We start from the raw sequence: 27,810 nt of genomic DNA, 5'->3' as shown, positions 1-27,810 counted from the left end.
GCAGCAGTAGTCAGTATATTTATCCTTTCTTGTTGATGGTGGCTTATTGGCCCCAGCAATAGAAGACTGAGGTGCTGTAGAGCAAATTAGTGACAGATCAGTTAAGCGTGACCTCAAAAAACCCTTGGCCTTGTTTAATTGGCGGTGTTGAGGCAGACTAATTGTATAAATAAGCTGGTAATGAGATCTTGGCTTATTGTTAAAAACAAGATAATGTGAGAAAATGAGCATGAATGATCTTGGAGCTTTTTCATCTCCCAAAGTATATGCTCTGATCACTGAATTGTTTTCGCTCTGTAATTATTACTTCTAAACTGTGGGTGCATTTAAGTTTGAGTTGGCTCTGACCCCTGAATCTGTGCACTTATTCTACACTAGAGTTTCTAACAGAGCTCTTAAGTTGCAGCACTTCAGCGTGATGCTGAAACTAGCTGAGCACGGCCCCTAAATAAATCATTAGCAGCCAATGCTTGATGAAAGAAAGCTACATTAAATAAAACAATTGCTGAACACGAAAACTGTTGATTAGTGGAATCTGCGGACTTGAAGACAGAATAATGAGGTAGCAGAGAAGCAGATTTTAAACATTGTCTAAGACTGATTCCTATTAGTAACAGCTGTCAAGAGTGGAGGTCAGACACTAACAAAGCTGTTTTAACTCAGCTGTGGAAACTCTGACCCTGAGCCAACAGTCAATATGGTCCCAATTTTCTTCCTCTTGTTCGGTCTGTTTGTTCTAATGTAGGTAAATAGAGCCATTTAAGACCCATGCTGATTTTATATTACAAATTGCCTTTAACTTATGCAATATTTTGCATACAAAGACACAACTTAATAGCTTTTTTCTATGTTTTTTTTTGTCTTTATTATATTGCAGGTTATTTACATGAATTCAAAATCAACCAACCAGTGATCGCTGGAAGCTGAGTCTTTCAGTTTTTGTAAGTATCAATTTGCCCCTTCAGCTGTTTCTGTCTTGCACACATGTCTCAAACACCCCTGCTGTCTTTCACCCACACTGAACACCTGCATTAAATGAAGTGGACAATTGGATAGGCACAAAATGTATGCACAATTAGACAGTTATATAGGGCCAAAGTTACTGACACACCTTTCCACACTTATTTTTTTTTTTCTTGCATCATATATTCCTTCAGTTAATTTTGTGGTTAGTCAGAATTTCTTATTTTTTTCACAGCTTTTTCACCACTATTGTTTTGTGCTGTTGTGTCTTACAGTCCAGTTTTGTGCGTGGGCTTTGCAGGTTTACGGTTAAATCTGGTTTTCTGCTAATGAATGAAAATATCTTAAAGACTATATGAGCTACACACACACACACCCAAACAAAACCTTTGCGTGGGTATTGCTAGTCAAAGATATAAAATCTAAAATATCATTAGCTAAAAGCAAATTCACAGTAATATTGCAGGTTTATACATTTTGTAAACATATTTATATATTTTATGTCTAAATTTAATTCTAATCTTGACAACAGTTCCTGAAATTGTACAAATATATATATAGAAGAGGTTTTAATTTCCATAAATGACAACATTTGCACAATACTGGTTGCAGTCACTGCTGCGCCACTATGTATAACAGCCTATTTTTCTTTAACAGGGATGCAGTTTCTTCTAATTAAATTAAAATTATTGGAAATAACGTAACTTTTCTTCTGTCCGATTATAACACAATAATGCGCTGACTTACGCTCCATTAATGATTCTTGTTAACGATCTCTGAGATGTTAAAGAAGAGGGTGAGATTATGATGGATAATCCTGTAATACATATATAACAAATAAGCGCTAATCCTCAAAGTACCAAAGGGGCGCTATCATTTATACCAAAGCAGGATCAGGTCTATGTTTAAAGCACGTCAGAGTCACAGATCAAGCACTGTATAACTCTGCTTGTAAACCGAAATATCAATTTAAAACTGGTTTACGTGAAATTTTTCAAAGCAATATAGTAAGACCGTTTCTATGAAATGTGGCATTTTGCTTAAAATAACAGAAACACTACAATTCTTTTTCTGCATCAATATCATATTACTTTAACAACCTTTGTGCAGCTGCTGCTCGTGCACGTTTTCTAATAAAAATGTATCTTAGATATTAAACAAATAAAGGAGAGGAACTAAGTTTTTATTATTCTTTTCCTCCAAATGTCAGTTGGAGATATCATGGGAGTCATATTAATGTGACTGGAAAGCTCTTCAATAACAGCTTGGAAATGTCGCTATATGAATTCAAAGTTCATGGCCATTTACTATTGTTTAATCACACCATTTCACACCACGCACGTGCCTTCTGCTCAGATGAACTCGCACCTGCCTACCAGCGATCTATCTCTGTGGCTGCCTGTTAGCATTGTCGAGACAGCCAGGTTGTGCTTTGTATGGCTGTAGATCATCTAATTAATCAGTCAGCGTTATTAGAAGCTCTCAGTACTTGCAGGCACTGTTGCGATATAATAAATAGATTTAATACTAGTGGGAAATAGAATAGATATATTATGAGTATTATGTTTTGCATAATCTGGCTGGCTTAATTTACAGATTTTTCTATATATGAAAAAAATAAAAGAGTAAAACCAGCAGACGCTGGGTAAGCTTTTCAAAGGCTGGGTTAATTCAAACTGAATGTTTTTAGGACTTACATCTTGCTCTGCCTTTAAAGGAAGATCCATAATAGTCCCTTTGTTGAAATCATCAAGAAACCACTTATAGTTTTCGATCTTTACACTAGACGCACCAGCATAGCTCAAAATCTGCAAGCACAAAACGACACAAGCATCTCAGGGTACTTGTGAAAATGCTTGTACTTGGGTCTGGTAGTTAGTGAACTGATGCCTGAAGTAAAGAAATAAAGACTCCTCAGTAAAGTGCTCATGGTTAATGGTTATTGAATGCTATTAGGCACCTGTCACTATTTGTTAAAGAGGAAAATGCAACAAGACACCCATGTGGGCAAGCAGCAGTGTCATCGCACTTTTTGAGACATTAATCTGGGTCTTTATGCGATCTTAAAACCTTCGACCTACAGGTTTAATTAAGCTCAAAATACGAGCTGAAGTAATTTAGTTTGGTTGCTTATACAACGTGTTTGATTACTCTCGTGCAAAGTCGTTTAAAAAACACTTGAGGGGTATGTTAGACAATCTCTAGTACAGGTCATACACGCTCTGTTAAAATGCACCATTTATCCAGTAAGCCGCAGCCGCGTGGTCTCACCGCTGCTGAGCCCACTATTGATGGCTAGACTGAAGGGGAGGTTGCTGGGAGCCAGTTTGTCAGAAATTAAATAAACAGCACTTCACCACAAAATGAAAATGAACAACCTTTGAATGGTTACTCTCCATCTATTATTTATCAAATGAGCCTCTTCAGTCCACTGACCCTGCAATGATTATGGTCAATATGCTGAACAGAGACTGCTTGACAAAGACTGCCTAACAAAGATTTTAATTCCATCAGCCTCAATTACTTCAGACAATCCCAGAGTGAATTTGGAAAACAAATTGCTGCACATGTCATTACCTGGCAAGAATGTGTAAAACCTGCTTAACTTTATTTATCTTCCTATACGCTGCATTTAATTAATAACTCCCACTCTGTATTGCTCGGGGATGACCTCATTTGAAGGGTCTAAACTAACTGTTGGCGATCTGATTATTCTGCTCTGATATTATTATTATTTTTATAACGTTTGACAGACTTTATTTCACTCTCGGAAGAATAAAATTCTAATATGGATTTGGCCACCGTCCTGCCTCTCACAGTCTGTTCCCTCGCACTGTAAGACAGAGTTTCATCTAGTAGCTATTCACGTCAGAAAACAGGACCAAAGAACATGCCATTAATCTCCTTGCTACCCCAGCTGTGGAAAGTAATGCATAACTAAAAGTCCTGTAAAATGAATTAATGATTTCAACCATGAACTTTTCTCCCAAAAAGCCATGAATCGTCTCCAACTGATAATGCACCACGACCCTGGAGTGTGGAATCCCTGTTGCGTTGAGAGTAGCCAGTTAATTGATTCGCAAATTATTTAAACTTTGTGGGGCCCAGGGGAGTGCTAGGCTCTAATGACAGCCCATTTTGAAAGAGCTGAAAAACTCTTCCCAGGCAAGCCGGTATTAAGTTGTAATAGTCGGCTAACAAGTCCAAACTGAGCCCCAAGATGAGATATGTGTAAGTACTGAGCATTAAATCGAGTTAGCTGAATACTCGTTAAATTAGGATGAATCACATCCTCAATTTAAGATATAATTTTATTGCCATTTATTATGTTTTTGCAAGCATTTGTTATTTTTCCCACCTCCCCCAGTGGCTCTTTTATCTTCTCTTGCATAGCGTACAATATGAAAAGCAGTCTGTTTATGATTCACATACGAGGCGGAACATTGTTACCAGAGTCAGCTTACGAAAGCCTGTTGTCATCTGTCCATCAGTATGCCAGTCACTGTAGGACAGTGAGCCATTAACCTTCTTTTTAATGGTGAATTTAAGGTGCTCAGACCTTTACTTGAATTGGACAAGTTGAAATGTTGTCATCTGTATTTTTCCCTGTATGCTTCATAATGTGTGGCTATATTTAAAGGAAAATCAGAATGTGAGGAAAAAGTCAACAAAGCTCAATAAAACAGGTGTATTTGTGAGGTTTTTGTTGTGGCAAAGCTTTTATCTAGTTATAACTGTGTATAGCAGGCTCAGCCAGTATCATACACACTTTACGTTCCATTGATTTTAAGTTGGAGTTGTTGGATCGCTGTGTTAATATCAAGGAGCCTCTAATCTCGACCCATTAGCAAGTGCTGTCATTCAGACACACGGTGTCGGCCTGATTTAAATAAAATGAAATGAAGATAGTTGTTTCTGCTCCCTTGGCTTCACTCATTGCCATAAACATATGCTCTGTGCCCCGCTTCTTTCCATCTTATTTATGACTTTAATTTGTTGTGTGGGCTGCGCAAGAAATCAAATTTAATCCAATCCTCCCAGGGACCCTGTCATATAATAACATGGTAATTTCTGTGTATCCTTTTGAAAAATGAGGAAATTAATTCTTCCTGACATGTTCTAATTATTCCAGTGTGAACGGCGGATGGGCTCCCCTCCTCCCTACCATCCACCCACCCCCCCACCCACCCCCCAGCCCCCTAAGTGTCAGTTGCCGACGGGTGGCGAGGTGCTAATGCTGACCAGCAGCGCGTTTAATTTGAAACATGAGCAGACACCTTTCAACACACCTTCCTAATGTTGGAGTGGCTCACACAAATTAATTCACTACTCATCTGGCAGCTCTGACTGAGGTGTGTGTGTGTGTGCGCGTGTGCATGCGTGTGCACGCCTCTATGCAAGCATGTGTATGTGCATTGTATTTTAGGTGATGTAGGGAGTCACTGGGATACCATTAACATTAGTAAAGGTAACATAGGTTGTATATATGTGTCTGTCTGTGTGTGTTTGTGTGCCTGCCTCTGGGTATGGGTGTTGAGTTGACATTGAGATTGCTTGGTCTTTTTTCCCCCCTATTTGGATCTCCATCCTCTGAAACCTGTTCTACCTTTTCACATGTTTTGCTGCTCCATTGAGAGTAATGAAAGGCTTATTTAATTAGATTGTCATCATGCAGCGTTTAATGCATCACTTCAGTTTTCATGGGACACTACTAACAGAGATGCTGAAACAATAACCTCATCTTTAAGGCCAAAAAGCCTTGGCACAACCCACTTATAGGTGTTGTTGGTGCAAAGTTACACACCAAAATCAACAATAATCGCACTTAAGGACATGGAAAAAAAACATGCACAATTACAATTGTTTTGACTGCTGTGAAGACTTGGCCTATTTAAGCCCACAGGACTGTGTATGTTCAGGCTTCCTAGAGAAGAAATGTGTCTCTGCTCTAATTATGTATGGTATCAAAGCTGCGGAGACAAGAGCCCAAAAAATAAACAAAATTTGCTGAACTTTGGATTTGGGTTAAAAACCACAGAACTGTAATTGATTTGGTGTGTGTTGTCTCCGGGTCACAGAACACAGGGCTCGTAGCTGTGGCGTCATGGTCGAAGAGAAGAGAACGTGGCTTTGCGAGCTGTGGGTGGGTCCTTCTGTGACTCAGAGCAGGGAGAGGTGTCAACATGGCCGCCTGGCCCACAGGGATTAAAGTGCCTCCCCCTCCCCACACCCTGCAGGGTTAATCACTGCCATTTTGGATCCATGCAGAGGGAGCAAATACACTCTCCATCACTGTGGAACAACTGAGACACAAGCAACCAGTTAGACTGCCACTGTGGGTAGATGTACTTTATAAGCTTCTTTCCACTCAGTACAATAGAGTGTTTTGAGCTCTGGTTTACTTGTCTTAAAAGGGTTGGAGTTCCTGGATCAGCGCATGCTCTTGCTATCCATTCTCATTGGGGTTTATTTAAAGGATATACCAAATAACCTGGGATGTAGTTACTCTTTGGATCTGTGCAGCCAACTTATGTGTCTCGCTGTGCACCCCGCACTATGTGAGCCTGTTAATGACTGAAGACTGAGAGTTCTGTCTCATGCCAAGACCCACATTGCTGCTGGCGGTGCATTAAATCAGCAGTCAATTTGACTGGAAGTTTGAAATCTGGGCTAGGTTAAGGGGATGTGCCGAAGCCGTGTTAATAGCTAGCTTGTTGTCCATATGGTACTGCTTTAATAGAGCACATTTGTTGCAGATGGTGGGAGACTTGGTTAGGCAGAGGCAGCTTTTGGCAGAGGCTCATTCTTCGAAAGGGCTGCCGCACTGCTCAGACTGGGCCAGGCCAACTTAGTGATGTCTATCCTCCCTGCTTCTTTCTCACCAAAAAGCCTGCCCTTGAATTGCAGCCTAGCTTTAATTTAAAGACTTTTTTATTCTGCATTCAGACAAGAGCAAAGACAATATAACTCAGTCACTTTTTCCTTAGTTTTTCCGTTTTTTTCATTTTTCTCTCCAAACCGCACCTTTACTTCCATAGCCTAAGCTCAGTTGTTGCTGACCACAATGGGACTGCAGACAGCAGGCACAGCTGAGGAAACACAAGCATGTTGAGTAAAACAGCAAGGGTTATGGAATACAACCAACGACAAAGATAGAAACTGAGCACAGCCTTATCTATTCAATTTTCACCCCAACTATTTTTAGAAGTCAGCGGAAGGATTAAGGTGTCAGTAAAACACATAGACTCAGTGACAAGTGAAAAAAAAGACCGTGCTCTTTAATCTAATTCTCATCCTGGCTTGTTTCAGATTTCTAAACCTTTTCTGTGGTGTAGGTTTTTTAAAAAAAACAAAAAAACTATTTATACATGTATTAGATTTTGTTTGTGTTCACTGTGCTTCACAGTGAATGCATATTTGAATTGGTAATTGTTTTAGTTTTTGTGTGCTTGCCTGCAGTCTATGTGTGCTTTTTGCACTCAGAGAAGTGAGGAGACACGCTTGATCTGCTCTGCACTGTTTGACGGTTGTTTTCTCACGTTGTCACTGGCTTGGTGTGCTCTGGCGTGGTGATGGTATTATGTGCACTGGGCCCAGCTGAGTGCAGAAAAGAGCAGAGCAGCAGCGCCCCTGGCTATGCCACTCCCGCCTCCCCAGACACCTTATTGTGAGAAAAGTCTCGGCTGAGCCCTCTGGGCCTTGTGGATCCACTGCCTTGCTAAGTGCTGGCCAGACTGAAAGGCACAGTGTCCTTGGGCCCAGCTCATTCTTTCCATTCTCTCAGAGGCTTTGTCTCATAAGCCAAGAGAGCAAGGGGAGAAAATGCCAAATTACACCCATGTCACTAAAACTTAAGGTGTTTAAGGGCTGAGATGTCATTCGCTGTAGAGTTTTGTGTTATTCATGATGATGAGGGAGTGCTATAGGAGGATAACTTCAGAAAAGAGTATTTTTCTTTCCAATGGTGTTAAAAAGTAGTGATTTTCACAACAGGAATTTCGGTATGAAGTCTTTACGGCCCTTGAATTTAAAAGAGATCAAAATGAATAAAAGGACAGTGGAGAAATAAAGCGTTGAAGTGAAACGGCCTATTATAATGCCGAAAATATTTCTGCAAGATATCCTCCCCATATTTTCAGAGGCTGAAACATCTTTACTGGGCTTGTGAGATCAGAGAGATGTTTAATTTTCAACCACGGATAAAAGTTCCACTGACAAATCTGTTCCTTGACATTTCTGCCTGTTTTTCCCACTTAAAGCGAAGCACATGGAAGTCCTAATCAATTTTCAGCCAATCTTAACACAATAAAAGCACATATTATATACAGGCCAATAACACAGGATAATGGAAACCTGTTGTAAGTCAATTTTAAACATGTGTCTTCAGTATTTTTGTGGGTAAAGCTTCTGAACGACCCCTGCAAGTGGTGACATCATGACCACATCCTTTTGCCTCATTGGCGCTGCGAATCCCAGCTCGGGTACCCTTGCGGCCGGGCTCCCAGAAGCCACAGCACCCTCGCTACACATGGGCTGCAGCTGGACCACCGCTGGCTACTCTGAACAGGCTAGGGCTGCTCTGGGATCTGCGGTTACACTGCTGGATGTACATGCGTATATCTGCACACAGCAGTGGAAACAGTCTGTATAGAGATCAGTAGGCAGAGTTTATTTGATGCAAACATATCATCAGGCTCTCAGTGCAAAGCGATGTTGTATGCAAATCCACTCCCTGGATGGAAAGAGGTATAATTAATGATGTCAGATCATAAAAAGACAGGATGGGTTCTGAGTCATATTTCTGCTTTAATTAAAGACATAAGATCTCATATGAGGAAGATGTATGATCTCTGTGTTTTCTTTCTTTCCTTCCTTCTTTTCTCCCTTCCTCCTCCTCCTCCTTCTTTTTCTTCTACTTCTTGTTTTTTTTTTTGTTTAATTATTACTCATTTCATAGTAAAAATGGTTCTCTGTGATTTCTCCTGCCAGAACCCCACACGCTGACATGGAGGGCTTTCTTCGTAGCAGCTTTTTACTGAGGTTAGTTTCATTTCCGTTATTGCCATTTAGGATCATAGGTCGGGCATGGGTGGTAGCGGGCTAACAGGGGTTAAACTCTCTGACACATGTTAGCTTTAGACTTTGTCCCGTGTGTGCGTGCACATGTCTGTGTGTGCGCATGTGTCTGTATATTTGAACATTGTCAAACACGGATTCTGACATATTTACCCAACCTGTTTGTTATGATTGTGCTCGTGTAGTGTGTGGCTGAGTAGCATGCTCACCCGGATAGCCTTAAGTCAGACTGAAAGCACACATCAACAGCTTGAGGGACACATGAGCTGGCCTTAACCCCACCCCCACCCTCTCCCTCCTTCCTCTCTGTATCACAGCTTAAAAAAACTGCAGGTCAGGGTTTCTGTCTTTAAGCTGCATGCCTTTGTCTGACCACTTTCTCTCTCTGCCTCTCCGTCTCTCCCCTACTAACCACCCCTAATCGGGGATGTTGGGGTTACTGGGGTGAGGCAGTCGCTGGGATATTGTTCTTGTGATGTACTGTTGTTTCCTGTCGTGCTCTGTGTTTGTATTCAGCGTGACATAAAGATTTACATTTTTGTCTTTACCCTTCCTGTGATTCTAATTAAAAATTTGTGCTGTCATTACACACAGAGGAAGTAAATAAGAGAGCTTATTTACCATTGGCTCCTTTCCTAGTCAACCACCTTCTCTAGGCTCCAGCGTTGCTCCCTAATTAGGGTTGGCTCATTAAAAGCCACAGCAGCAGCATCTGCCTTTCAAAGCTGCTGTCAGCCAAACTTTACTAAAGCTAATGAATCCTCTTTGATTTCTTTTTCAAAAGGTCACTTATTTGATTAAATTAACAGCATTTTTTTTCCCTCAGAACTGTTGGGGGCATTTTAAAAAGAAAGGACAATTTGATACCATTACTCTCGGTAGTCAAAATGTCCTTCAGGAATTCAATAGGAACATTTTTCATGCATTTAAATGTATTTTATTTATCTTTAGCATTCAATGAGCTCGAGTCCCACATTTATACACCTAAGAAAGAAGCAAGCTGATTTCAGAGCTTTCAGACAACTGAAATTTGGTCCAAACCTATTTTGCAAAGTCATACTATATAAGATGTTTTATTATTTTATTATATTATACAAGGGTTTAAAAAAAATACATCTCTAACTGTAAACCAAAACTCACAAAAAGTGCAAATACTTACCTATATATTTTTTTTATTTTTATGAATTCCTCATATAGTTTCTGTTCACTAAATAAATAAAATAAGTAATGCAAAAATGTACAGTTACTGTTTTATCTTTCAGGGCATGGAACCAATTTATCTGGTGTGGTATATCTACTATGGTTTGACAGGAGTTATTCAGGCATGCAGCATGTTAAATTTTTGAAAACATGTTGCCATTGCTCATTTCCATGTTTTTTTTTTTTGTCTTTTTTTTTTTTGAGTAATGCCACAAAGTGGACGACACCATTTAACTCTCAGCACCTGTCAAAACCAATCTGCTGGAAAAATAAGTGTACTAAAGATGAACTGCATTTAATAGGATGCGGGATAAAGAAATAGTTCTTAAAGCGATCCTTACATATACCACTTTTACAAAAATTAGAAGGCAAATACTGGAACATGACCTTTGACCTTGGCTGCTTTTCAACAATTTCCTTTTGTTCTCACAGTCTAGAGAAAACACTGCGATTATTTTAAGTAAACACACTATTGCACTGCTAATCCACATCCTTCTGTCAATGTCTGTTTTAATTAAAGGAGAAGCAGCAGCAGAAAGATATCACGCACACTGGCTGGAGATTGGAGGCCTTAACAATCAGGCCAAGATTAAAGGCAGGCTTTGCTTCAGGGTTAGCCCTTTTGCTTTGATAAAGACTTGTGTCCTGGAGTGGGCTTTGGGGTGGGGGCAGGGGTGAAAAGGGAAAAAAGGATGCAAACAGGGGCGGATGGATGTGGCAGTTAGGCATTCCTCTGGTGTACAATCCCAGTATCTTTTCTCAAACAACAGAATTAGGTCAAAGGGAGCTTTCTGAACAAATTCAGACATATCTACTCCTATATGCATTTGTTATTGACTTTTTATAGTGTACTCCAAATCACCAAAGCATACCAGATGTGCCTTTCATTACTGTAATGAATCACAAGTTTGCTTTTGAGTCACACATACAGAGAGTTCTTAGCTGTAAAAGTATCCACTTTCATTTTTGACAACTGCTGCTTCCTAATGGCATCTGATACACAGCCGTCGTGAAAAATACATCAAACTCCAACAGAAAGCCCCTTATTTACCCCACAGCTCAAAGACTTTCCATTGTATGATGGCAATAATTGTGCGTTTCAAATTCTCGGTAATTGTAAAAACTAATGCAAAAAATTACAGCGCCCGATGTACACAGCGTCTTTAATGGACAATTGTTTGGGTTTTTGCATTACCGTAAGCCTCCCTCGTCGAAGAGAAGGTGCGTTTTCACCTCAGATCAATTTTTTATATGTTTATGAAAGATGTTGAACAGGTTTTTGTCTGCGTAGTCACATAGGCTGGGAAAATGAGAGCAAGTGTGAGAGAGAAAGGGGAAGGAAGAAAGACTGAATACAGACATACGAAGTGAGTGAGAGAGAAGCATAAGGGTAGAGTGAGGGAGAGAGATGTCTTCAGTTTCTGTCTACTCCCAGTGGGCAGGACCTCCCCCTACATTTCTGCCATTATTTGATGTAATGAAAGGAGAAAGTGTGTAACACTGAGATTGTTAATTAATTTAGTCTAACAAGATGAAGATAAATGAAACCCACTGAAGGTTGACTGGGCTAAGGGGCCCACTTAGCATTCCTCCTGCCCTCAAGCTCTGTCTCTCTTACTCCTTTACAATGGAGCACAGCTAATAGCTATAGCACTGTGTTTGCACAACCCCACTGAGCTCCAACCCAGCAAGTTTCGATGTGGAACTTTTTGGTGAAATATTTAATTCTGCAGCCTTTCTTTGTTGTGTCTCCGCTCCAGGATTTTTTAAATTCCAAAAACGTAGCTGATTCGATTGGTAATGCAGTTAGATTTAGTGGCCAGATGTGTGATTATCTAATTGAGTCATCTCGAAATGCGAGATAAGGCTCAGTTAACAGTTGCTATGAAACTACAAAGGCTTTTTAAAAAAATATGTGTATAGCAGTGCTTGTCAAATATGTCTTAATAGTCACAACTTTGATTATCTACTAACGGTTATGTGTTTTGGAGGTTGTATTAGTGGCGCTTCTCCACCGCAACTCTGTGGCCTCTTCACATGAGCCTGTGTCACTCTGAGCTTTTCCCCATATGAATGAGTGAGTCTTCTTCAAATGTAGCCCGGGGACTATTTGAGCAGAAAGCAGAAAGGACATTTTTCTACAAAGCCAGATGGTTGTCTTCATCCACAGTCCAAGCAAATCACCAGTCTATCGAGCTCCTGCCTCTGCGGACACTTTGTACAGGATCTTCATGGCAGCACAGACCAATCATTATGGCGCCCATTCTTTGCTCCCTTAGTTCTCAAGTCATCCACAATGGGTAGTTGATTGTATGGAAAACACCAGAACAATTATGTCCTCTGTTTTGGTGGCAGGGCAGCGTTTTAAAGTGCGATCCTCAATAATGGCCTCATTATTGTTATTCTTAGAGCAGGCCTCAGGAGAAAGAAGTAGCTGCTTGTAGTACGTCATTATTTCGTAAATTTCGATTAGCTCATCATGCTGTCTCCTGGCAAACAGAATCATAGCTAATTAAAAGTGAGTGAGCACTCTTGCCTGTAACTTAAAAGGTAGCACTCGATAGGCTGTTAATATGAAAGAAATGTTAAAAAAAAAAAAAAAAAAGGAGGATTAGAGCTGTTACCCTGGTAACTCCAACTTCCATCTGCGAGGGAACAATGAACTTGTGTTCCTCCACCACCTATGCTTGAAAAACAGAAAGCGAGGAAGTGAGTGTACTGAAAGGACAAGACCCTTTTTAAAAAACAAAAGTGGGATCCAGGTCTAATAGGCTTTTTGGTGTGGGCTGGCTAGTTGAGATCCCCAGAGCATAGAGGAGCTAATATATCCAGTCACTTTCAAGTCTTTAATTAAATCATTGACATTATAGTATTAAAAGTATATTTTCTTTTTTTTTTCTTAAGGTGTTTCATGTCATCGTTTTGCATGCAAAAGCTGTTTCTTGGTGTGAGAAAGCAAATTTATATATATATATATATATATATATATATATATATATATATATATATATATATATATGTATATGTATATGTATATATATGTGTGTATATATATATATATGTGTGTGTGTGTATATATATATATATGTATGTATATATATATATATATATATATATATGTATATATATATATATATATATATATATATATATATATATATATATATATATATATATATATATATATATATATATATGTATAATTTTTTTCTAAAAAAGGTAAATGACCAGCGAACTTTGTTGGAGGATTGAAACAACGACTCATGTTTGGCCATTTTGGGGCTAGTAAAGGAAAATTTGATTTTCCGTGATATGACACACAACCAAAAATGTAAACATGTAGACTGAACTTTTTTTTTCTCTTTTTGCTTTCTCACACCAAGAAACAGCTTTTGCATGCAAAACGATGACATGAAACACCTTAAGAAAAAAAAAGAAAATATACTTTTAATACTATAATGTCAATGATTTAATTAAAGACTTGAAAGTGACTGGATGGTGATTAAAATGATTGCTTTGCTGTGAGTACAAATTTTTTATTATATTCTTTTAATTTCGAGCTAACACATATTTCTTGTGCATTACGAGGAAAAAGGCCTCATAGCTAAGAGCTACTAAAGAGCTGCTACAGTGAAAAGGAAAACTCCTGCTCTCAAACACTGCTGAGTTATAATGATCCATGACTATGGAGGAACACTACGCGTTTCTCTTTGAGTTTTATGTCCCTTATTACAGCTGCAATACGTCTGCTCACATTAAGCTAATTTATGGCTGAGGCCAGTGTAACAGCAGTATAGGTTAATGAATTTGGCATTACTAATTAAATGTTATTGAGGGATGAATATGAATCCTGTGGTTGGAACAGACAGCTGAGAAAGGGGGAGGAGGGGAGAACGAGACAGAGGACTTTCCTGCACTGTCTCGTTTCCTCACAACAAGTGAAATACGAGAGGTGAAGGTGGAGACGGCGCCGTGTTTGAGGTGAAATGGAAGACATCTTTGTTTCATTACAATGCCACGCCGAAATCCTTTCTCTGATTAGACGCACCCAAAAAGAAAATTGTTTATAGGCTCACAAAGTCTAATTTTCTAGAAAGGAAAGGATACTTCCAAGCAATGCCAAAGTAATAAGCAACACACAAGTCAGACAGAAAATAAATACAGTAATGCAAAATCAAGAACAAGTAATATGTAAGGCATTACTTTTTTGATATTGACCCAGACAAGGATTGTAAATATCTATATGGATGGTTTAATTCTCATTTTTCCTGCCACTCTTATTCTCCCTCTGTTTCACTCTTACTAGCGCCTCTACACTCCATGTCTGACATACTCTCCCTGAGAGCTAAACCTTTCAATTTAGATTTCAATTATCATGTTAGTTTTGTGATTAGACTTTAGTCCTCCAGGAATCAGACCTCTCTGCTCCTCTCTATTCCACTCTATTCCACTTCCCCTGCAATCACATCCCATCTGATGAATTGCGCATATAATTACGGAAGTTATTGAATATGCAGATCACTGCTGACTCTTGGTGTGCAGTTCATAATGCATCAACTCTAACTGTATCAAACAAGGGTCTCTGATAAAGACCCACTCTGATAATGAGAGAGGGCCAATGTACGCTATTAGTCAGAGACAACAGACCCCACAAAGGCTGAGACTCGATTAACAGAACAGAGACACGCTGCAATCTGTATGCCCGCTAAAACGGGCTCTGGGAGCAGCCGGCTCCACCATTGCACCAGTGCACAAGGTGTTTATGAATCAACCAAAATGAGGTATTTCCCCCATGTTACAGTATGTTGCTACCATGGTGTAGCATGCCGTCCAGTGATGCAATCCCTTAGAGGTTTTCAAGAGAGTGGAGCGAAGCACTTTACAGGCACACCCACAGACAGGGAATGTGGGAAATGTTTAAACTTTTGATAGCTTTTAGAGAGCTCTCCTAAACCCTGGCTTGTAAGTGAAAAGAAAAGGGTCTTGTGCTATTTTTTTCCTTTCCTTTCCTTTCCTTTTCTTTTCTTTCTTTTTTTTTTTTTTTTTTTTTGCATTATGCATTTTGCTGTCAAAATCCAGTAGATTTGCAACTCCTCAACAGGTCCAAAAAAGCCCTCATTTTTTCCACATAAAGCCAGTCTTTAGCTTAAGCTTTACACACAATTGAGAATACAGGGAAGGGGGAGAAACCAGGGCCTGTATTTTTAGCTTAGGGCTATAGTGATGTGGCTTCCATTTATAGCAGATATGCCTCATATGCCTGATGACGGGTGATTGCCCTGCTGACACCACAGAGCGAGAGTTTAAAGAGTGTACACTAGCTGCACAACACAATCTCCATTACATGCTAACAGAAAAAGGAGAAGCACAACCCATCATGCAGTATGCCCAGTGACACATTTTTATTAACACGGTGTTAAAAATAAGTAAATAAGATGTGTTAGTCAAATTTGGTCACATTTAGTCACATTTATGTATCTAGACTGACCAAAAGTTGTGTCGCTAATTGTCCCCAAAAAAACCCCAACCTTAAAATGTTCATAATTTTTCACATTATCATGTTCTTTATGCAAAAGATCCCCCCCCTTTTTTTTAAAAATGAGATTGCACACTTGTTTCCTTTAATGCCAGTTCACCTTGGCTACATGCACCTGACACCACTTGTTGGTAAAGAGGAGTGAAGAGGCACATTTTACTCACTATATTTGGTTTACTCCAAAGAAGTGCGTGTTTGTAATTTTACTTTTAAATATGTTCACAGCTATTTAACTGGGAATCTTTAAATTATCTTTAAAGAGAACTAAAACAAAAACATCACCTATCTGCCATGCTGAAAAATCTTCCCGTGCCCCAAGTTCGTGGTGGCAAGCATGGATCTTCACTGCTATGGATGTCTGTGGTAATTAAGAGTAAGAGCAGGGTTTTAGTACATGGCGCTGTGGTACTTTACCTAGCCCCATGTTATATTTTTAGGTTAATAGGATTGAACATGTTTACACCAACTGGTATATTAAGAAGTGGTCAAAAAAGGTGGCTTAACTATCTTAAAGGGGATTACATAGGCATTCAAATAGGATATCAGTAGGTGACTAATTGGCTGAGACACTAACAGCAGAAACAGAACTTTTGGACAATGCTTGTGTTCAGTGTGAAATGCCTTAGTTGTCTGTAAAATGAAAAGGGGAGAATGGTTTACAGAAGTGGCCAAGATTTGACTGCACTTTACTGCAAAGAGTGTGTTGCAAGTGCAACGACCTTTGTCAGGTTCCAACTATTGTTTGCAGACTGGTTACACACTCTACAGGCTGTGAAAGACACATCTGCTACCTTTAGCTCAGCAGAAAGCAGGCAGTCAGTCAGGGCTGTGTGTATGCATGTGTGTGTGTGTGGATGGGGTCCTCCGCGTCCCCGCCGAGCAGCTGAGCTACGTCCTTATCCTCTTATCAAATATTTGTCTGTCCTTCACTCTTTATTTGCCTCCTGTTTGCTTTGTTTATTGAAATTTATCTCAGACAGATTGATAACATTTCCCGAAAGTTTGCAACATATTTTCTGTGTTTGGACTTTGTGTGTTTCTGTGTGCAAATTATACATATTTATCGTGTATTGTACTTGAGACTTTGTTCATGCCTATCTGACAATGACATGGGTATTTCCCCCCTCCTGTTATTTAAGTTTGTGAAGTCACAGTAGGAAGTTTGGTTTGATACAGCAGCACACTAAAACTGGATCAGCTTTAGAGAAAAGGCTTAACATAATACACGAACCCATATTTGTTTTATGTAGTTTTGACTGATTTCCTGACTGAGATCCAGAGGGTGATCATAAATGATTTTGGACAAAGGGCCTCTTTGTGTGAATGGGGGCCCAGTTGAAATGGAGGAGTAGTTTGAGATTACTAGATTATTTCCTACTAGCCCACTGAGTGAGGCGAGGCAAGCTGCAGCCCTGCACCGTGCTGTGCTGAGGCTGAGTATAATGAGTGTGGTGGCAGGGAACCACAACAGAGCCGGGGCACAGGCTGCCTGGGAACCAGAGGCCCATGGCCCACAGCCAAACAAACACACACACACACAAATCCTGCTGCACACTTGTGGCTTTTTAAGAAAGCAATTTAGTTAATGATTTCATTTTGGAACTCTGTCATGATGCATGTGTCTTCTGAGCAAGCCAGCAAAAGAATTAAGGAGAAGCTAATGCAGAGGAAAGAGTATTAGTAAACACAAGCTACCCCCCTTTACAACCGCAGAGAGAAATAACATACAACCAAGTGTAATGTGGCATTTTGCTGTGAACACAGCAAAAAAATCACATGGGTAATAGACTGTGGTAGGTGTAGTGCTCGTGGCTCCCGCATCGTTTTTGCATCGCTCTGGACAAATGCAAAGAAGAGCTGAAGCACAATGCGAGTGGTCAGACACATGGTTAGCAGCAGGCCCGTTTAAACATTTTGTGTTTCAGTCGGCATCTAATTCACTACAGCAAAATGTGCTGTATTTCCATGGAGTGGAAATACAGCACATTTTCCTGTTCAACCATGTCTGTCAGCTCTCTGATTTTATTAGGGCTGTGTTTCACATTCATTTACTCAGGTTTTCTCTGTGCCGCCCCATGAATGAAACCATTTTAGCATTGCTAAAACAGCAGCTTGTACATGTCTTCTGTGAACCAAATTTTTGGGCAATTACTCAGATCAGTGGCTGAGGTTTCTGCTTTTGCTCTTCAGATCTCATTTTTTCCTCCATCCTCTCTCCTTTTTTTTCTGTATTAGCTGTCAATCACGTGTGGTAACTTTTAACCACCTCCAAACAGAGCTGGGTGCCAGCCATTCATTTAGCCCTTCACTTTTTCTTCACATCCAACCTGTCAGAATGACACACACTGTTGACCATGCTTTCTATTCAGCACTGGCAAATTAATTGGTTTCAGAGGTTTAAATCAGCAATCAATGTCAGTTTCCCAACATAATAAGCCTTAATCATAAATCTTTGAGGTGTGGCTTGCCTGACCCCTATTCATCATGGCTCAGCTAGATGGCCTCATCTGGGTGGAGCAAATGAACTACCCCTGTTTTGATTTTCCAATTGACATGTCACATGAAACATGGCTAGTCTCTGTCCTCCCTGGTTCTACCCCAGCCGTTTTTCTAACAGTCCTTTAAAAAACACACACACACACACACACACACACACACACACACACACACACACACACACACACACACACACACACACACACACACACACAAGGTCCCAAAGACAAAGAAGGAAGAGAAGCCCCTTTCCCTTGAGCAACAGTTCTCAATGAAAGCCATTAATTTATTCAGAAAGAGAAAAAGAATTGAGGGAAAGAAAGAAAAAAGCCAAAGAAGTACAAGTAGGTCTAACTGCAGATAATAAGCTGTTTTCCTCCCATCCCCTTGAATATGAATAGGACGGCTTAATTCCTACAGTGTTAAAGGTAATTTCCTTACTTATCCCACCGAGGATCACAAATCCAGTTAAAAGCAAGATTATTTTTCTTTCTGTAGAAAACAAAAAACTAGCTCATTTTTCGATCAGGACTTGTAATGTACAGGTATATATTAGGGAAGTTAAAGGAACAAGAATAGAAACTGAGAATGTGGGGTACTGTGTGTTGACAATCCATATGCCAACCAACAGCAGTTGTAGCAAACCTGCTGCTGTTTCACTTTGGCACTTCACTTGCCAGTGATGTCCTCGTGATGGCGAGACCTGTTTCCTGCTGTGCAGCACCGCTTCCCCTCTAGTTTCATCAATCAGCCACAGTCACCAATTTTTTATTGGTTTTCCCGCTCCACGTAAAATTGCTCCATTATTAGCTGATGTCCACATTGTGGTATGGATGCTTTTGCTCAAGACTTCCTTTGTTCTTTCAAACTTCTCCTCCCTTTTGAGATTTCCAGGCTCCCTTTAGACTTATTTTTCTTCTCTTTGGCGAGTTGGGATACATCCCTTTACTTCTGTTTGGCACACTGCACAAGCTCTTCCACTCACTATTTTGGCAGCTATGAGAGATGTTACACTGGTTTTGTTGAAGTGCATTCTCTAGTGCACAGAAGAAGTTATCTTTATAAATAACAAAATGGACATGGGCTGAATAGTGCTTTGTTTAATGTCTTACAAAAAGAGGCCCACTCTATATTTCATCTGTCACTATTGCTTTTCTTTCCTTAAACAATGCTCAATTGTTTTCCATTTAAAAAAAAAATCAGGTTCTATGAACAGAAGAATTCTGTATTATTATGTTCCTGCCAAATTCCAATCTCTGTTTTCCTTCTCCTGTTCACAAAGGGCTCATAACTTACTGCGAACTATTAGGCAAGCCACAAAGCTTCACTGTTGCTCAGCAAATAAGGCCGTGTTCCTTGAGTTGTTGTGAAGTTTGCTAAGTGTAGCAGCAGCACCAGAAGGCTCTTTGGAAAAATCCATCAAAGTAGGTCCAGAAAAACAAGAAATGTGATTAGTAAAAAAATAAAATAAATAAAGAGCATCTTCTGGAGTGTGTATTTCCCTAAACAGTTGATTCATATTATTCTCTGCACCGCTCCTCTAGTGGATATATTTTGCTATGGTGTGAGTCCAGAGAAAAGGCCAGTGGTGATTTTTTTTTTTTTTGGATGGCCATCCTTCAATTGTGAGGGCATACGCATGAGTGAACTTGTGTGTATCCTGGGGAACTGAGAGGCTGTTATGCCATCCAGCTCTGAGATTGTGTCCTGGGATCAGGAAAAGGGCCAATGGCACAGAGGACCAAAAGAGGAAGAGAAGAAGGAGGTGGTAAAGGAGGGATTCAGTGCGTGAGTGCTCATCGACCCTTCCTGAGTAGACAGACAGGGACACTTGAGCACTCTTACACCTGCATCTGCCTTTGCCTAGCGTGGGGGGCAAGGACACCAACCACGCCGTCATAGCAGCTGCACAAGTGTTTAAAGTGAGATACAAGACAGTTCCTCTTGCGGCATATTATTGCAAATAATTTACCCTGCAAAGTAATTATCAATGCTCTGCTCAATATGTAAAGTGCGCACTTCAGGTGGCTTGCTTAATTTGCTCTGGGTGGCTATCATTTGAGCGTGGATTTTTAGCTGCGGTAACTGTGGCAGTTTCTAATAGAGAAGGCATTAGGAGAGAAAGTGAAGTGAGGATGAAGTGGCGCCGTAATTGAGTTGACTTTTTGCAGGGGAAGGTCAACAATAATGGAGGAACAATTTAAACAATTCATTTAGACAAGTCTCCAGTCTCTGTACAGTAGGTTACCTAGTCGGGAAAAATCTCTATTTTCCCAACCATTTGCTTTGCTATATTTTAACACTCTTACCTGTAATTGCTCAGATGCCTGAGATGTAAGACAAAGATGTGTCATTGATTCAAACTGACTTGTAAAAAGCAGCTGTCTTTTAGGGATTGACTTTTTAAAAAAATTAATAAATAAAAAATCCACAGGAATTGCACAATAACGTGTGTACGCACATTCTGTGTATGCAGGGGTTTGCCCGCATGTCGATATGCAAGGCAAGTGTGTGAAAAGCAAGCGCACTGTGCACGGTATACAGCCCGTATTATGAGTTGATTATGTATCCAGGAACCTGGCTGCTGCACAGCATGGCACAATCACAATGGAGGGTGATAATTTAATTGTGCTAAACGGTGGAATCCATGTCAATGCTCCTCCAGCTGGGAGCTGTCAGGTAGTAATATCTCATTATGGCAGGTGAAGAACCCAGAGGAACCCTACCATGACACCTGTTAGAACAGGAGGAACCCCTGAAGGGAAATACACAGATGATTTTCTCTCTCTCTCACTGTGGCCCTCCGCGGCTCCCACGCACACGTTCACACACACTAAGCTTCCACACTATTATCTACTATCTACCCAACTTCATTTAAGATATTGTATCCCTATGTTTTGATTTATTATTAGCTGTACATAATGTGTAGTGCACAGTTAATAGAGCGCAATATACTAACAGTGTGCTAGAGGGAAATAGTCATAGGCCTTTTGTTAATTGCATTATTGGAATATTAGAAAGTGAGAAAACTATTTGAATGAGCACATGTTGGGCAAATGTACACACTGATAGACCACAAAGGAACTTCTTTATCTGTAATTGTTTGCTGTTCCATCCCGTTTAAGATATCCTTCGCTTTTTTAATCATTTCTTAGTTTTTCTCTCCTCGTTCCACTGAAAACACACGTAAGAAGAGTCTAATCTCCTCCTCATCTCTGGGACTCATGATCAAAACTTGAGGGTGCAAGACATCAGCAGTGAGACAGACGAGTGTCCGGGTGGGGTGATCGGGGGTGACGGCGTGGAGTTACTTAGGCCATTGTCTATAAAAGGTAAACAGTGTGACAGAGTAGAGACAGAGGGCGAAAGTCAGTCAGACCCTTTTATGATGAAAGAGGAAATGGGATATCTGAGGACACATGGCTCGCCAGTCACAAGACCACCAAGATGAGCAATACACATCACTCCTCTAATACTTACCAATTATACAGAGGTTGTTTTGCACGATGATGAAACATTATCTTGGGGAACAATTCATGACTCAAAGCATTCCAGGTCATATGAGCCAGTGGCCGGAGAACTTAAGACCTAACCCTTCAAATGTGCGCAATATTGTCAGCTATATATAGACTGGGTATCTTTTCTATCTGACCCTCCCTCATCTCTGTCTTAAGTCGTCAAAGTGACTGGGGCTTTTGTCTTTAAGAAAGATGGCTGCGTATCTTACACTTGTTGTTATGATTTGGATTATCCCGCAGCCGGGTTAGGGTTAGGCTTTTCAAGTTCACCTCATTTTTATTGTTTTGTAAAAGCACATTTTGGTCATAATAAAGTGAAACAGGGCTGTTTTGCTCACGCACAAGAGGCAAAGGATGCATACAGTCTTATTTGAACTGAAAATATAATCAGATTCCACATGCTTTGGTGGTACCCTCATTCAGCTAAATTCTGCTCCCTCTTCTACACCTCATCAGATGTCTTTGTTGTTTCTGCGCTGATCTATTGCACGTGCACGCCTTTAGATCACAGCCCTCTGTGATCGCCTCTCCAAATATGAGGAATAAAATACTGTATGGTTGCCCTCAGATATTTTCAGAGAATTATTGCCACACTTCTCCCTTTCCCTTTTAATAATATGAGGTAGTATTGTATGGGGCTTGTCAGGGGTTGGGGGTGGGGCAGAAGGGTTTCTCTGCACTCTTTAGCTGCCTGAGCGCAGCCCTCCCAGCACTGCTAATAAATTATTAACTCCTGCTGACAAATACTGTTATGGAGCTGCAGATCTGTTGCATTCTTTAACAAGATTGCTGTAGACACATGTTACAGGAGGATGGAGTCTCCATTGCTCCCTCTTCTTCGTTTCTCTCTCTCTCTCTATCGCCTTCTCTCACTCACGCCTCAGCAGTTTGACTGATGGCTGGAGACCAAAGTAAAAGTGCCTGAGAGACTGAATATTTTAGTGGTAAAATAATACTACTTGATTTACTGTGTAATACAAAAGCAGTGCTTTGTTTCACTCTCACACTCCATTGAGGACGAGGTGCTTGTTGCGCTTCAGGCTCGAGCTTTTTGTGTGCATGAATAAAAAATATGTCAGAATATGCGTTCAGCCTACTCCCGCCCCACACACACACACAGATATGCGCACACACACACTTCATTTCCAATAGCCCAACTTCTACTCCCTCCACTTACCATTACATGCATGCGCTGAACTTTGCTCTGACTTCTGATTGGCAGTGAACAGTGCGCAATTTTAAGCTCATTTTCTCTTTGATATAATTGAAGGAAACAATTTAATAACTGATTAAAATGAAGAGCTGAGTCGCACTAAAAGACACAGCCAGCAGCATTTCGAGGCACAGCGGCTAAAAAGTCAGAAGAAGAGACAGAAAAAGAAGCACACAAGCAGTCAGGCACGGGACCACACTCCTGCATTACTGTCTACCTGTCTTGGTGGGTTTGTTTGTACAGCTGCTGAGACACAAGAGATCAACTTAGGCTACTATTGTTTAGGCCTCAATTCACTGCCCAGGTTGACTGTGACTGTGTGCAAGAGAGTGAGTGAGTGAGTAAATAAGCAGCAAAGAGGATGGTAACAACTCTGTCACTGCAAATTTTTAAATAGTAAGTAGAGAATTGTCTGATTTTCTTTGGCATAAATTCCCGCCGCACCTCTCAGATCTTCTGAAGTTGGTGTTTAGGGTTTGTTTTTTAAAGGTAAAAAGAAAACTTTGCGACACACTCTTTAATTTCTTTAACTATTGCGCCATATCTATTTTTATGTTATTGGTTCATTTCGTATTGTCTTCTATTCTGAACTTTTCACAATCTTAAAATTTTGCTTTCTAAAACTTGTACAGCATGTTTGGATCCAGTCTATAGTATTCAGCTGTGTGTGTGTGTGTGTGTGTGTGTGTGTGTGTGTGTGTTTACATGGACAATACATTTTATTTGACACGCTTCCTTGAGAAGGACCAGGAACCATTACAGTCAAGACCTTGTTAGCAAAATCCTTTTTTTAATATGAAAATACCTTTGCCTATCTCTTGGTCCCCGGCTCTCAGCAGAAAGTGCAAGGACACCATCGCACCACAGCCTGCCTCAACCTTGAGAGCTCCCACCCCCACATGTCAAGCTGAGGGTGAAACTAAAGTGCTGTCACACTGACCCCTGTGGATAGAGCAGGAGAACAGGGCAGATGTTGATCAGTGATGAAATGCAATGCAAGAAGTATCTTGAGCATTTTGTCGCATACAAACACATAGCTGTAACTTCCCACCCCCATTTAAATTTTTTTTTTTAAATTCTTCCTTCTCCCATGCAAACGCAGACCAACTCACACGCCATGACTGTGAGCATTTACAGCTTGGTTTTAATGATCGATATCCCAGAGTTGAGAAGAATAAACAGAACAACAGCTATGGGAAAGGTAGATTAGCAGCTAAATATGCTCCAGCTTCTTCTCTCCACTTTAGATCAGTAGGAAGGCCCTATTATCCTCTTTTTAATTTAAAACCAAACACATAATTAGATTTTCTGGCAGTGTTTAATTTCATTCTTTGTAGCGCACAGCATGAGTGCAGGCTCATTAATTGTGAGAAAACGCGGAATTGGTTGTATAAATTTTACACCGAAAAGAGTTGGGCTGTTTAAAAAAAGAAAAAAAAAGAGAGAAATTAGAATTAACATGAGTTTCCTTTGCACCTGATATGTCAAGTACACTCTTCACTGTAATATTCATGAAAGCATGTGACAGATTTGTGAATTTAGTCCTCCTGCGAGCTTTGGTTTTTAAGCCGCTTAAGTAGGATTTGATGGCCTGGGGGAACGCTGTCAATAAATGTTAATAATTTCCTCATTTGATGCACGGAAACAAAAGGAGACAAGGATGGCTTTTGTTCGTATCTGACTGGTTCAGAATGAAAGAAAACCAAATGAGGGAAATTACTAAATTATTACGATGTTTGGAGGACAAAACCAAATATGTTTGAAAAATAGAGAACATCATTTAGGTAGCGTATGAATAAAAGACAAAGAAAAAAGAGGGGGGAAAGCAATCTCGTACCAGGAGTTAACTCATTTGTTAGGTTTTTCACTTTTTATCTGGATTTAGTCCCTCTCTGGTTGACCTGCTGGCTGAGTAACTGTTGTGGGGTTTGGACCAGAACTCAAATAGGGATGATTCCAGCCACAGATCAAGTCATCCATCTGCATTAAACAAAGGATTAGGGACCCCATGGCCTGCCCCCAACTCAGCAGCCCAGAACAGCAACAGGTGACAGCCAGGTTAATCATTCATCTCATGCACCATCATCCCCTCAGGTGCACTACCTGTAATCCCAGTGGCAGCTACGAACCCCCCCCTCCAAACTTGATATTCATTCATGAAATTCTTCAACAACTATAAGTCATAATCTTTTTTTTTCCAACTATTTTGTTTCTTTGCTCCACAGCAGAGTCATGTCTTCCAAGCAAGCCACGTCTCCTTTTGCCTCTGTGGTTGATGGGGATGATGCCATGAGTCAGGAGCATTTGTCTTGGGAGAAAGAGGAGAGCGCAGAGGCCCATGGCACACCACAGCTGCCGCTGCACAGTCTGCTTCACGGAAAAGCCCCTGATGAAATGCAGCCGCTCAGCAGCGTACCATCAGAAAGCGATTGGGACAGCCTGGTGTCAGCCCAGCAGCGCATGGTGAGACATTCATACGCAGTTGCAAAACAAACCTCTAATAGAGCCCATGCTGGTTAACCAATAATGCCAAACATTTCAAAAGTCTCATACATTTTCACAAAGCATCTTTGTGCAGATGAAAAGAGTTTTAAATTCGCACAGATTTGAGCTGGTTTTTCACCTGCCACTGGGGACAGCAAATGTTTCACACAGAGCATCACACAGTATAAAAAGCATAATGACAGCAATAACAAAGATTTCAAGTACAAAATTAAAAAAAAAAAGTAAAATATGACAGCAAGCCATTTAGCAGGACAAATACCAATGTAGTCTGCTAAAGTTATACCGAACTGGTCGATCTCTAAACCTTTTTTATTATTCTGTAGTGACTCTGTGATACTTATGGAGTGAATGAAAAACAGTGTGAGCTACTGTGGGGCGTAGAAGACGAAGCTCTGTTTAAATAAAGCATAGTAATACAGGACAATTTCAAACCTATTAGTATGCACTTATGTCTTACTGTCCTCCCGGGGGTATTCACGATCCAAGCGGAGCAGCCACTCATTGTTCCTGGCTTGTATAAAGAAGCTTAGCTGATATTCTATCACCAGCTCCAGCCCCGTGGTTCTGTAATGCTCTGAATCCTCAGGGATTCTGGAGCCTTTCAGACAGGCAACTGTGCCAAACATTAAACCATGAACTATTATTAGGTTAAAGAGGGGATCTCTAACTCTTCTCTGAGCAATGTGAACGGCACATAAAATTACTTAATAGCAGATGGAGAGGAATGTAGCTTTATCTGCTTTCTTTGGTGTGCTTTGGATTTACGTTACTGCAAAAAAAAAATTGTGTGCTCAGTGCGTGTGTTGTTTCTCTTGTTTTGTGTAAGCTACATCTGCGGCAAGACCCCCAGATGCTGCGCATTTTAAGTGGAGCGCCGCTTTGATATGAGCAGAATGAGGAAGAGCATAGGCACTTGTGGGCTATAGACACAGGAGGCAGGTGGTTGTCTGTGACAGACGGGCCTGCGGTAAAGAGACCCAGAGGGCTTCTGAAGTAGCTCTGCAGTTTGCCACTGAGACCCTCAACACCTTAGCACAACACACACACGCACACACACACACACAGAGCCATAGGATTTCTCAGGTTCTTGTCATCTGTAGCACATTACAGTGTGTCAGCAACAGGATTTTAGTGAATTTTATGATGTACAGCTAAAAAAAAAAGCATATAGAAACACTTCACAAACATACATAACTAATATATAAAATAAATAAACTATGTGTCACACAAACTTAAATAAAATGTCAGAGACAAAACATTGAGTTATGTAACCTCTTAAGGATAAAAAAACTTAAATACAAGAAAGTTATTTTTTTTTAAAGAAGAAATATGACGGCATCAATCACCATGTTTTCTTAAAGAAAGTATAAGACTGATCTTTCACTGATGTAAACAAGGCCAGCAGCCATTGAAGTAACAAAAAGAAAGAGTCTGCAGGTCTGAAAACTTTCGATATGACTTTGATTCAAGCACAACACATCATGAATAGTTAGATAGTAGCTATTTTAAATGTTAAAGGTTGAGTGTTTTATTACTTCTATATTATTCCCTCCTCTTGCCTTGATTTTGTCACAGTCCTAATTGGTATAATGTACAGTTAGGAGTGGATGTTTTTTATGCCCATGCCGTCTTCTACGCTTGGAAGGTATTTCAACTGAATAATAGGTTGAATAGTAAGTGGGAGTAAGAACTAAAAAGGAGAGTAAAAGGGAAAAAACAAGAAAAAAGGGTCAAATGCAAGAAGGTGGATGAAGAAAAGAAAAGGACATAAGGTGGAAGGAATTAGAGTGTTGCCTTTGCTGATTACCTGACTCTATTGCTGTGCCATGGCTCTGTGTGGGCTGTGCCCTGAACCCACGCCAGCTGATTAACCCAGCACTGCTCCACTCCCCTCAAGCACTCTCAACTGTCTCTGCCATGCTGCATAATGATCCAGCGCTGGGCTGGGAGGTGCAGAGTAGGCCGGTCAGTCGTGCCACCCTGGCACTTGGTACCAGACCACCCTACACTCCACTGAAACTCTGCCTCGAGCTCAACATGCCACACAGGGATGAGAACTCGGCACTGTCAACACTCCTGCCTGGTTTACTGCATTCCCGACTTTTTATTTGGGATTGTCAGCGACTCCAGACATGGTTGCATCATTTAACCATGCTGTAATACACTCTTATCACACTGGTGCTGATTAAAGCTCCCTGTTTTTTTGTTTTTTGTATGACAGGCTTGCAGTATATTTTGGATTCAGATCTTCTCTGTGCAGGCGAAAGTTTAAATCAGTAACTGTTCCCCTGTTAAAGGCTGCA

At 40.4% G+C, this 27,810-nt stretch overlaps 1 protein-coding gene across 9 annotated transcripts in view; it reads left to right on the top strand.

Annotated features, from left to right (window-relative positions):
* Positions 1-27,810, top strand: part of sox6 (SRY-box transcription factor 6) — a 132,717-nt gene that overhangs the window by 22,242 nt on the left and 82,665 nt on the right. For 5 of the 9 annotated variants that reach the window (XM_085269939.1, XM_085269946.1, XM_085269929.1 and 2 more), the window contains exons 2-4: positions 878-941; positions 8,953-9,003; positions 25,228-25,465. In XM_085269939.1, coding sequence (XP_085126065.1) covers positions 8,969-9,003; positions 25,228-25,465 — 273 coding nt within the window. In that variant the 5' untranslated portion in view covers positions 878-941; positions 8,953-8,968. The remainder of the gene's footprint in view (positions 1-877; positions 942-8,952; positions 9,004-25,227; positions 25,466-27,810) is intronic. The other 4 variants (XM_085269975.1, XM_085269970.1, XM_085269954.1 and 1 more) reach the window with 3 other exon arrangements.

The sequence above is a fragment of the Mchenga conophoros genome, linkage group LG1 (genome assembly GCF_057382185.1).
Source record: "Mchenga conophoros isolate Kocher_MC1m ecotype Shallow Benthic linkage group LG1, M_conophoros_male_GT1.1, whole genome shotgun sequence".
Classification (NCBI taxonomy): Eukaryota; Metazoa; Chordata; class Actinopteri; order Cichliformes; family Cichlidae; genus Mchenga; species Mchenga conophoros.
Note: the sequence above shows the minus strand (reverse complement) of the source record. Positions and strands in the feature narration are given on the sequence as shown.